General features: G+C 44.6%; 1 protein-coding gene across 2 annotated transcripts in view; it reads right to left on the bottom strand.

The window, feature by feature from the left end:
• DENND1B (DENN domain containing 1B) overlaps positions 1 to 12730 on the bottom strand; it is a 1072082-nt gene that overhangs the window by 354918 nt on the left and 704434 nt on the right. For both annotated transcript variants that reach the window (XM_085601836.1, XM_085601835.1), the window contains one exon: positions 2748 to 2793. In XM_085601836.1, the coding sequence (XP_085457962.1) occupies positions 2748 to 2793 (46 nt within the window). The remainder of the gene's footprint in view (positions 1 to 2747; positions 2794 to 12730) is intronic.

Here is a 12730-nt window from a genome sequence, read left to right as displayed (position 1 = left end):
GTTGTATTACCTTTTGTTAGCCTTCTTTAATATGTTTCTTTCTCTATGTCTGAGGAGAGCTGGTCTCCCAACACTCTGTTCCTATGCTATCCTGTGCTATAATATCCTTTCCCTTTCATTCACTTCCTGGCAAGTACTTGGGCCAGGAAGTGATGTCTATTGTCCCAGCCGCGGACATGAGAAAACTTAGTACAACTGGATCGTAGGTCTTCTAATGGCAACATACATATGCAAGTCCAGTTGTCCAAGGCCTTTGGGACTCAATAACTATGACAAGCTCCGTGAATTGCCACTATCATTCGGAACAGGGAGTGAAGAACTACTACAAGCTCAATGAGTTGCCAAGTACCACCTTTTTAGGCTTTGGCTTTCAGTGTGTGGTGAAGATGGACATTTTAGGCTTGCTTTTGGAGGGTGGTGCTGGGGTAAAACAGTTAAGCCAGCACATCTTCACTACAAAAAATGACAGTCCCCAAACAGTCTAATTCTTTTTAGAAACAGATATAAGACTAATTATTATTCCGTTGATAGGTTAGGAAATGTTAAAATGTTTATAGCATTTCAAATCTGCATGCGTATAAAGTTACTCTAACTTTTCTGGGCTTGGTAGTGGGAACAAGGAATATAGTTAAAATTGTCACAAGACTATAGGCAAGTGCAGTGTTAGCTCTAAGAGAATAGGGCAGGTTGCACAATATTCTTCCTGCCGTGCTTGCTACATTTGGAGGTGACTTAGCAGCCTTCTAAGTCCACACTTATACTCTTTGCAGCAGTAGTCACTTTAGCAGCAAGAGGAGAGGATGCGAGTATTGTCACACGGTTCTGGAGGGGTTATGCTAGAGCCTTGTTTTGTCAATCAGCCTTCACACATGGTGTGACCAAGTCTTCCTGCTTGTGCTGCTCAGGGAACTGATCATCTTTGAGAGCAGGACTGACCTTACGACTGCAGCACCAGACTCAGTGAAGATCACAGCATCACTGAGAGTATGGTTGACATATACCTAGAAGAAACAATCGACAATGTTCTCATTGAATGGATAAATATAAAAATGGATGGATCAGCGGAAGCCAACTATAATAGAGAGGCAAAGATGCGAGTCTGAAATAGGGTCTTGAGGCGTCTTTATGGTCTGCATACTTACAACATTGTCTATGAAGACACTAGGTTGATACTGTGAATTAAGTGTGAGTTTTCCAAAACTGAAATGCCTCACAGGGCTTATTTAGATCACATCTTAAACAGCTTCTTGACCCTTCGTAAGGGGATTGATGGGTCCTAGCCCATGGTATCAAGTAAAGGGACTTGTAGAGAGTGACAAGCCGCAATGTAAAATTTGGTCAACAATGGGATCACACGTGTCGGTCTCATCCCTGCTATTGTTTATTGGGACGAGGGTCATGAGCCGAGAGCAAGAGTCACTATAGATGATGGGGCCAAAAAGGAAAAGGTGCTTGGGCTTATACACTACAGACTCACACAAGAAAGGGTGCTTATTCATGAATGTACAGCTCTAGAGGTCATGGTTGTGGTCTACCTTAGGGCTTCCAAGTACATCACAGCAAGATCTCGGTCTCTGGATTTATAATGGTAGGTTTTCAGCATTCTACAATCTACTTCTTTCTTGATCAGGGTTCATTTGCATATGCCTCATCCTCAGTCCAGGGGTGTATTTCTTGCCTATAAAATCAGAGCTAGCCAGGGATCTGTCACTCGTTCTTGGTATCCTCTAAATAGATATGTAGCGCTCCTTGAGTAAGAGGGGAATAATGGATAAGCACAAATGAGAATATTATATTCAATCATGGGAAAGTAGCCATCAATCGAGTTATCCAATTAATTCCAAGTTAGCTTCAAAGATTAGGTGAAAATAATCCTGACAAGGTGCATGTTCCCTCTGGTTTCGTACAGCTCTACAGCACTCATCCCCATGGGTGCTGTAATTCTCTTGTGTGCATTGACTTGCAATCAGGTGCTGTTGCTGAGGTCTTCTCTTCCACCAAGACAGTACACTGGATGTGAGGCTGGGCAGGAAGTCCTTCTGCATTGCACAGTGTTTATATCATTGGCAATGTTTTCCCCACTTCACTGTTCAGGTGTTTCTCTTCCCAGGTCACCTGATGAGCTGCTGGAACTTGCTAAATCCAGATTTTCAAAAATAGAATCTAGCAAGTCAAACGCTGAACTTTCAAATGTTAAACATTTCAAGGTCTTCTTACTACATAGCTACCACCATACACATTGGAGACAAATGTGTATAAGCAGATGCTGCTTTTACAACAACTGTAAATGCACCATGGCACCACACATACAAAAAAATACATATAAACATTTCCAGTGAAGGACAAACCATGCCAGATTATCGGGATCTACACGTGATGTGCATAGACATATAATAATTCTACATGGGAGTAATTTAAGTAGTCCAAGTTAATTGTAGACCTTTTTCATAACTCATAGACCAACTCTGAACACAAAAATGTGCCAAGGCATATGTTATACACTGACTATCACAGTTATTTTCCGAACAGAAATTATTTGTTATAAACAAAACCAGTGCTGTCTGTATCGCATTTTCCCTTTAGCCTTCAAAAAACACTATTTTGATTCATAAACAATCTTTCTCTCTCAGTCTATAAGCAACAAATACATACTGCTTATAGACTATGGTCTATACTAAGAATAATAATGATCAGTACAAAGAAAAGTCATATTTAAATTTTTGCCAGAACAAAGTAAAAGCACCTACCTCAATTAAGCTGAAGTGAACTCCAATCAAATATGGCATTGGTGCACTAAAATAAGATGAGAAAACCAAGGTTTTATTTAAAACATATGGTAGGAAGACATTACTTCAATTCAACAGAGATAAGGGGAAAAATCAACAAGCCTACTCAGAGGCACTGACATATTCTTTGTTGGAGTGATCAAGTACAATTCAGAAAATCTGTCATTTCCTAAAATAATTAGCAGGTTATGGGTAGCATGTAAACGAATTGGGGAATAATTGTTTCTTTTCATGAGAACAGGCTTGTGTGGGTCTTAATATAGCAGGGGAAAATCATATAAACAGTCATTCTGTACGCCTTACTGGAATCCCCTCAATTGGATTACGCGTTAATAAGCCACTGAGAATACCCCGCGTCCACAGCTGCTCCATCATCCAGACACAATCAGCCTTCAGATTTCCTCAAATAGGGCATTTTTGCAGTATATAACACAGCGCAAGCAAATGATTGCTTTCCTGCTTTATTTCATAACAATTTGTCTTTTTTCCAATAGAATTACACAATTGAAGACGGAATTTAATTACTAGAAATGCACTGTTGAAAGCAGACCACCCAAGAGGAACCCTGTTGGGAGACCTTGTTAGTTAGAAACCAGTATAGTGTGTTAAGGTGGTTTCACAGTACATGCATTTGATTAGCTTTCTTGAGAATATTATTTCCTTGTAAATTTAGTTTGAACTTTGTATGGATTTCAAATTGACTCAACATTTTACCATTTCTACCTTTTCTTGCAATTCAAGAATTTTGCAACAAAGCTTTAAAAGAACAGTTTTTCCTTCGGACATTAACCAAGGAGGGACCAGAGGCAGAGAAGCCATACTCTTGCTGCTGCAATTATGAAGAAAGGTAGAGGCAGGTCAGCATCTAATCACTCCAGACCCATTCACGCTCCACATTATCAATTACTTTATTATTGCTGCTTTCTGCTGGCTTTTTGTGAAGGTTAGTGCTACACATCCGACTTCTTCATTAATGTAGCATGGGTGATTTTATAGTGCTGCATGGTGCGTGACGCCCACTGCAATAAGAAGGTAAGCAGGCTCATGTGGTTGATCTCTGAGCTTCTTCAAAGCAATGTACAATTGGTAGGGTTATTGCTTTAAATGGGCACGCACTACAAGGCACTGAGTGTCTCACTTCTTTAATTGAAAAGTAAAGTGCAAGTGCTTAACAACAAGGGTGCAAACTTAATGGAAGATTACAAGCACTTCTGAGTAGCAAACTGGTACTCTGGGATTAGGAGCCCTTGCACTTCTATAGATCCACTTCAAGCATTGGAAGCACATAGGTGGTGGCGAAAAGGCAGGTCTTCAGCCCCCTGTAGAAACTCCTAAAAGCACCTCCGAATCTTACATGGAGGGAGTAAAAGTGCCCACAGTTGAGCATTATTAGTGAATGTCTGCCCACTGTCAACTTCAGTCATACTTTGTTCGATGATTAAAAAACACCATAAAAGCACATATATACAAGCAGTTAAAATACAATTAAAACATTATCAGAACCCTGAGATTACATACAAAGTTAAGAAAGAGGCTAGTAAAAAAAAACACAATTCCTTGTGATGATGACAATCAGGCTTGCCCTCTAGTTACCCTCAATCGCACCGCAACTTTAATAAAGTTCATAATACAAAAAAAAAAGACTGCCCACTGAAGTGATTGAATCTTGATGGCTAATCGTTTCTGAAGGTCCCACTTAGACAACAGATCAGATACCGATGTTTTACACACTTATATTACAATAAGAGGTGGTGGCCTCAGACTGACGACGGGGCAGAGACCCAAACTCACCATATACTTGATAAACTCAGAGGTGAGATAGCAAGTATTACCAGCTAAATCCACCTTATCACCACCAGGAGGCAAGATCATGACGCCCTCGTTTGCTGCCACTGCCATGGTTTTGAGACTGTGCTCTCAAAGCAGATGGATGCAGCTACCACCTTCAAGTGAAAGTGTGCAAAAATGTGCATGGATTTAATGGTTCCAATTTTGATGCTGAGGGTTTAGCTACCAACAGCATTGCTTTGCTTATATACAATTCTTTTATCTTTTTTCTCACTGATTTGACATCTTATATTACTAAATAACTTCATCATTTTATTACAAGATACTCTCGTGGAGACAACAAGCAGTCACAAACACCAGCATTAGCTACCTATAATAAACACTGCCATCCAACAATAACCACGCATGAGACAACAGACAGAGAAAGAGATATTGGACAAGAAGGAAGTAGTGAGAAAAATGCTAACAGAGACAAGATTTTTTTTTTGAATATCCCATCCCTAATGCCAAAGTAAATTTCCATGCTTACATAAGAATTTACAGCTAGGATTGCCAACTTTATGATTTATAGGTACTTTGGGAAATTCTACACACAATGACATCATATCAGTCCTTAACTCGAGCGGTTCCTCGCCCACTGCTAGCCTTCAGAACGGGTCAGCTGGTCGTGCTATCTTGTGTGGCCTTTCCTAACCTGCACTATCGAGTGTTCCTGGTGTTTGTGCAATATTTCATAGAGTTGGAGCCAGCAGGTCAAAGCTCTCGACACCGAGGCAACTGCACTTTGAAGAGGCACTTCATCAAACAAAGATATGTGTCAAAAGCTCGGGGCACAGCAACAGATTGTAGGGACATGTGGGAGACGTTTACAATGTTACAGGAAGACTGTGAAACATCCTCTGTTTTCAGTTTCAGGCCAATGCGGTTTAATACCCCTCTGGCCCTGTCTTCCAATTAAGAGTTTAGACAGACCTTCAAGTCACAAGACTTTGCAAAGAGAAATAAAAACAAAAATCATAATTGAAAAACTACATTATTAGTGTAAATCAGTTTTCTGTGTTTCTGACAACGAACCGGCCATCTCAAATGATATACACAGAGGAGGTGGACATAGGATCAACACTGCATCCGTGGAGTTGTAAGGCACAGTTTTTTTCTTAAGGCAGGCGTGGACCATTCCTATAATGCACTGACAGTGAGGTTGAGGATTTTGCACTTTTAGTAGCTCCACATCGTCCGAAGATCCATCACAGAACACCCACAGAACATAATCCTGCAACAGATTAACAAATAGTGCCCGCCACTATAGTCCACAAGAGACCCTCATATAGCCACTACAATCCACATGCATATGCCAATTGAGCCCGTATTGATTCCGCAGACCAGACTGTGAGCAAAAACCCACAGACAGACACCCTTGTATGACTCAAAGATAAAGTCCGAAAGCTGAAGAAGGTTCCTTACAGAGCATAGCTGCACCCATCCCTGCAATCTACACACATACACCTCCATAGATTCTAGCAATACCCTCGGTCTCATCCTGACTCAGTTCTGTTGAACCCACCTCCATCACATGTCGCCAGACTACCGTTTATACCATTAGATTAGTGGACATTTTTGGAAAGGATGCAGGAGGTAACTCAGGGGCTTTCCTGTCTCCGCTATTTCAGAAAAAAACTGCCTCCTGCCTTTACTTGTCACACTGTGCCTATTGTTTGCTCCCATCACTCAGGATTGTAACTTTCTGAACGCAGTTCAGGAGCGACTTGCTGGAACAGGGGGGAAAAAAACCTGAGATTGTACTTAATCTGAAATTTCGCATCCAGGTCACTGATTTTTGTCGCAGAGAAAAAAGAGGCACAAATCAAAGAACTATTCAGAGAGAACCAGTGTGGCTACTCGGTAGCCTGCTAGGATGAGATGTGCAAAATGAAGGAGTCCAGCGACAAGTCCATCCATTTGACTATGTAGAGGGTTTCTCTCATAACATATGGATTTAACATCAATACAGATAGCAATCGTGACAGTCTTGGTAATATACCAAAACACTAAAGGCTAGATTGGCAAATTTCCAAGACTTGGTTCAACTGGACATATAGCTGGAGGTGTAGATGATCACTTTTTTCTCAACTCTTGAATTAACCAAGGCACCGTCCAGTGCAATGCTAGCTAGACACATCTGTTGAATCAACTGAAAGTTCACTGAGTAAAAGGGCTATGATAAAGCCCTTGTCAAAATTAGGCGGCATGTCTGATGACCACCAAGTGTGGAAGAGAAGGGGTACAAGCTCACTTTCATTGTCAACTGTTTCTCAAGCTGCAATAAAAGCAATAGCATAATTGAGACTATGTTCTCATTGAATGGATAAATATAAGACTCCCCCTAACAATGTAAGGCAATTGATGTGGCCTCCTTACCTCCACTCTTAGTGCAACTTCCTACACCTTCCCTAATTCTAGGGATGGGTGGGTGGCTGAATCACGATGTCCACTGCACACGGGGCCGGCACCGTAAGGAAGAGAGGGCGAGGCCCTGGGCCAGGTGCCCTAAATAGGCCCCCCGCCATCTCCTCCCCCCACTATCGGCAGGAAATGACGTAAGTCTCGCCCCGGAAGTGATTCCTGCTGATTTTGGCGACCAGCCCTTCCTCCAGGAGTCATGGGGGCGTGGCAGGGATCCCGGGGACCCGAGTCCTAATGGCGCGTTTCCCTATAGTACACTTTTTGTCCATAGGACCCGGACCCACCCCAGGTTGTTCCTGGCCCCTCACCCATCATAACCCACAAATCAAGACTTAACGACCAGAGCTGTGGGTAAAAGAGGCCATGTTCAATAACAACCATCACATATAAACATGACTATATATAATCAATAAGGTTCAAATTTCCTACAACATAGATTTGCAATGCAATAGGTCTCGCATTAACGCGAGTTTGGGCTATTGACATTGCAAATGACAATGCCTTTTATTTTTGTTTTAGTTTTTAAAACATAAATAAAAGGCATTGTCATTTACAATGCCAATACCTTAAACTCACCTAAATGCAACACCTTTTGCATGTGCAGGGTAGACAGCAGCAGTGGGAACTGAAAATTGTACACGTGGAATATCCACTTGTTCAGACTGGCAATGGTGGTGCCAGTGGCCAACCAGACGAAGACAGCCGCGCAGATGTGCACCCTGGTAGCTGCCACCACATCCCCGGGGTCAGCCAGTTTGGGCTCAATGGTACCTGTAGGGGGCTCACAAGCAGTGAGCGCCATTTTAATCACATCTTTCCTATTGGGGAACAAACACATCAGGCCAAACCTAGAGGTTTGCGCATCCCTCATGTATAGGGTCACACTGCAGCTCAGTGTTCATATCTCAGAGGGCTGCAGTCTGTTGTATCCTTTCATGGACCAATCACAATCCTGTTTCCGTACCAGGGCCCTCTCAAGTCAGGATCACATTGATTTACTCTCATATTGCTGGTAGAATCAACCTTCAGTGCAATATGGCGTTAATAAGGATCAAAAGTAAACGGCATAGCCAGCTGTGAGGTGTGTGGCCTGCCCAGGCTGCTACCGGTGTGGTTGCAGGGCGTTAGTTGCTTTCCGGAGGCCGGCTCGGGATGTTGCTGCTGATTCACGTCAGTCCGTCCGGCGCAGCATCCTGTGGTGAGTGCTGCTCAGTCGCTGTGCGCCGTCAGACAGGGAAGAGGGTGTCAGTCCAGCCCAGCCCTGCCCGTGGTGGATCCTGCCCAGCCCAGCCCTGCATCAACACATGCCGGTGTATAGACAAAAACACAAACAGTAGCGCTGCTCACTAATATTGCACGTCGCCAGGGAGCTATATTGGGATGCGATCTCTATTTAGACGCTCGGTCCCGAGTGAGGCGTGACCCTGAAACATGAGCTGCCGCTGTGACTTTACCCTCCTGACTGGAACATCCCATCCCCACACCCACACCCACGGCTCGCGGAGACGGCTGAAGGTGACCTGAGGCTCCTGACAGCCTCTTTGTCCCCTGTCCAAAAGTTTTACACTGTAGCTAGTCATCTTGCAGTACAACACAATGCTGCTTTATTGGCATAGCTACATTTGGCAGTGTCGGTAAGTAGTCTCCTACCACTGCTTTTCACGCCTCTGTCTTAAGACGTCCCAACCTGCTGCTGCGGCACGAGGCGACCCAACAGGGTCAGTTGCGATTGACGTGGTCGGCTGACTTTTGACGCAATGGCATTTTTCTGCCCACCTACCTGCATTTTGTAACGGAGCGTCCTCGTCTTCTTGCCGGCTCTGACGAGTTACGTCATATGTGCAGTATCATAGCAGTGTTGACCCAGGCCCTGATGCAAGCAGCGATAAACGGTAACACATGGGTTCCGTTGTTCATGTGTGTAGTAAAAATAATATGCATAATTGGGTGAATTGGAGCCCTGTGCCCCACTGCCACTGCACCTGCTGCACTACTTAGTAATAAAGAAGAGAGTAATAGAAACAGAACACAAAGGGCTTTAAAATGAGAGGGAGAAGGCTGAACAAAAACACGCTCCAAATAAAGAACAATCGCTCACCATTGCCTTGTCCTCCCCGTGACCCCGTGCGTCTCTGAGCTCCATGTCGTGAAGCCTTTTCTTATCTGCTTGTTAAATAAACAAACAGATAAGAAAAGTATTCACCACAGCCGTGAATCAGGCGAGCCAGTCCGGCAAAAAATCAAAAGGGAGGCAACGAAAAACCCTCCTTTCCAATGGGAAGCCAGCGTTTACCATAAACGCTGACGCTACCCAATGGAAATGAGGGGCGGGGCTTGAGTCCCTTTCTCAAAAGTAACTTGTTTACTATAGCTCTCGCAGGCGAGGAGCGCATGCGCTCCAACGCCAGGCGAGACCTAAAAATAGATGAATCAGCAGAAGTCAACTATAGTGGAGAGGGGAAGATGCGAGTCTGCACTAGGGTCTTGAGGCATCTTTATGGTCTGCATACTTCAAACATTCTCTATGAAGACATTAGGTTACTACTGCGTTTAAAAAAAAAAAATATATTAACATTTCTTAAATACAGCATACAATGTGCACAGTAAGCTCAGTTCCCAAGATTGTCAGTGAGAGTGACATGCAAAAATAAATCAACCATGACATTTTCCCCTGTTACTCGCATTAATTACCCAGAACATTGTCGGTCTTGAAGATCAGGATAGATAAAGCGTGTTAGTCGTGCAATAGTCAGACACTGCCATTTCCATGTCCACAATTACCCGAAGCCCAGTTGCAAACTTTGTAGAGATTTTCCAGGGGGAGTCGCGCAAGTCTGTGGGCAGGAGTCCGGGCCACAAACTCGGCCAGTTCAGCTTACCTGGTCAGTGGTGGGGGGCAGAGGGTCATTCACGTCGCCAGTCGCCTCTGGATTTGCAAGTAGGTATGCGCGCAATGGGCCCCAGATGTCCCTTGGCCTAGAGGTAACAGCCAGGAGTTCTGCATATATTAATGTATGTTCCTGCCACATGAGGAGATCTTTAAACCAATCTTTAAATTTAGGGACGCACCCTCTACCTCACCTGCACGCCACCCGTCACTTGGCTAGTTGGAGCCCCAATGAAATGAGTCTACAGCAGGTCGGATGTATATCTGCTGTGTAGCCTAAAAGGGCCACCGGTGGTGATTGTGCAATTGTTGAGGCAGCCATTTGCCCTAGTGCTCCTAGTACCTCGCCCCAGAACATTCGTATCACACCGCACTCCCAAGCTAGATGTAGGAATCCCTCCTTCTCCTGCCCACACTGTTCACAAGCATCGCTGTCTCGCAACTTGAATTAAAAAAGTTTCACCGGGGTGTAGTAGAGTCGCTGGAGATAGCTATAGTGAATAATTCATAGCCGGCTATTTGCTGATATCTTGCCTGTCTGCTCACAGCAATAGCTCAATTTTTTGTCATCCAGAGGCTCTCCTATCTCTTGCTCCCAACGCACCTTAGCTGTCCCCATGTACTCTTGCATCTCTGTCTATGTACTATGGTATATAAGAGAAATGACGTGGGCAGGGCTATCAGTCTGGAGTAAGCTGTGAATCGGTTTCAATGAGGGGGGTTCGGCAGGGTAGTTAGGGGTCACGGCTCTAACACTCTGCCTTAATCGAACGTATAAAAATAAGTCCACCGGACCAGGTTCTCTATTGTGGAAAAACTGGTCTTTGGTGCGAAATGTGCCGTTTAGGTACAGATCGCCTCAGGTCACTATGTTCAACCTATTAAGGAATTGGCAACACCGTGGCTCCTGGATGAGCTCTAGAGCCGGATGTCCAGTTACTGGGAGCAGAGGGGAGTAAAGCATTTCCATGTTCAGTCGGCGCACAATTTTCTCCCATGCCTCCACCATGCACTTCACAGTGGTGGAGTACACATCACTCTTTCTTGGTTGCGTGGCAATGAATCTGGACATCGGGGTGGGCTGTGTGTAGTATAGTTCTATCGCTAAGTGTGGCATGGAGGGTGGCAGATGAAACCAATACGTTGTGTAGTGTGCCTGTGCACTTAAATAGTATAGTTCAAAGTCAGGGGCCTCGAAGCCTCCCTGCGTATAAAGGTGCGTCAGTATGTCCCATTTCAATCTGGGCTGCTTTCCACCCCAAGCAAGCCGTATATTATGAGTTTTGAGGGTCTTAAAAAAGGCCGGTCCTGGTGCATAGAGGAGATTAATAAAAAGGTACAGCAGTTTCGGTAGTATCGCCATCTTCATTAAAGAGATCCTTCCTGCCATCGACAGGGGCAATGCTATCCATCTGCCCACCGACTCAGTGACGTGGTCGATCACCCTACCATAATTAGCTCGCAGGAGCTCTGAGCTATCTCTGGCAATGGTTATGCCCAGATATTTAACTTCACTAGAGCACCATTCAATGGGATAGTCGTGGGGGTAAGGGCGTACAGCGTCTGTTAGCGGAAACAGTTGAGATTTTCCCCAATTTATTTTTATACCGGACAATTCTACGAACATGACAAACTCCCTCAGAATGGGATTGAGGCTGGACTGGGGTTTCCGAAAATATAGAGTGATGTCATCCACGTAAAGGGAAAGTAGCACATGCCGTGTAGGATATTCTAGAGCCCACTCTCTGTGTAACTGTCTAAGCCTGGCCGCCAGAGGCTCTTCCACTAGAGCAAATAAAAGGGGTGATATCGGACACCCTTGGCAGGTGTCTCTTGTGATGGTGAACCAGGGTGAGCTGGCTCCATTCGCTATAACCTTTGCTTGCAGGTGCTTGTAAAGCAAGCATATCCAAGCTAAAAAGTAATTCGGCATTCCCAACCACTGCAGAATGCCAAACAGATAGTCCCATTCCACCAAGTCAAACGCCTTGGTGGTGTCTAAAAACAAAGCAACTGCCTCGAGGTCTGGGTCCATATCTGACATTGCCGCAAACAGGGTTCGTAAGTTGTGGGAAGTGGTACGACCTGGGACGAATCCCACCTGATCCGGCATCACCAGCGCCGTCATGAGCAGGCTCAGCCGGTTTGCTATAATTTTAGCCAGTATTTTTGCATCGCAGTTGATCATGGAGAGAGGCCTATAGGAATCGCACCTATCTGCTGGCTTACCTGGCTTAAGTAGGGAATTAATGGTGGCCTCTCTCATTGTTGGTGGCAGTGCTCCTGTTTTAAAGGCCTCTTTGTATACTTTAAGGATGGAGGTCAGATGCTCTATATATGCCTTATAGAAATCGGGGGTAGACCATCCGGTCCAGGGGCCTTCCCAGAGCGGAGCTGCATTATAGCTGCCCTAATTTCATCCAGTTTGAACTCTGTCGTCAGGAACCCCCTCTGCGAATCACTCAGCCACCCCAGGGCCACTGGTTCTAAATATTGTAATAGGGACATTTCCTGCTGCCACTTCGAGGTGTACAGGGTAGTATAGAAGGATTGAAATGTGCTAAGTATCTCTGCGGTGTTTCTAACTTTCTCACCGTCCGGGGTTTGGGGCTCCAGTACGTAATTTGAGAATCTAGGGGCGCTGATTTTCTCAGCCAGTGCCTTACCCGGTCGATCCTCCTTACCATATCGCCGAGCTTTAAAATATTTCCCTCGGAATCGCCATTCTCTATCCGCCTCTTCCTGATATTCGGATATTTTGTTCCTAAGTTTGAAATATGCCTGAGGGGAAGGCGAGCGGGCTATG

This window comes from Triturus cristatus, chromosome 4_2 (assembly GCF_964204655.1).
Source record: "Triturus cristatus chromosome 4_2, aTriCri1.1, whole genome shotgun sequence".
NCBI classification, from domain to species: Eukaryota; Metazoa; Chordata; class Amphibia; order Caudata; family Salamandridae; genus Triturus; species Triturus cristatus.
Note: the sequence above shows the minus strand (reverse complement) of the source record. Positions and strands in the feature narration are given on the sequence as shown.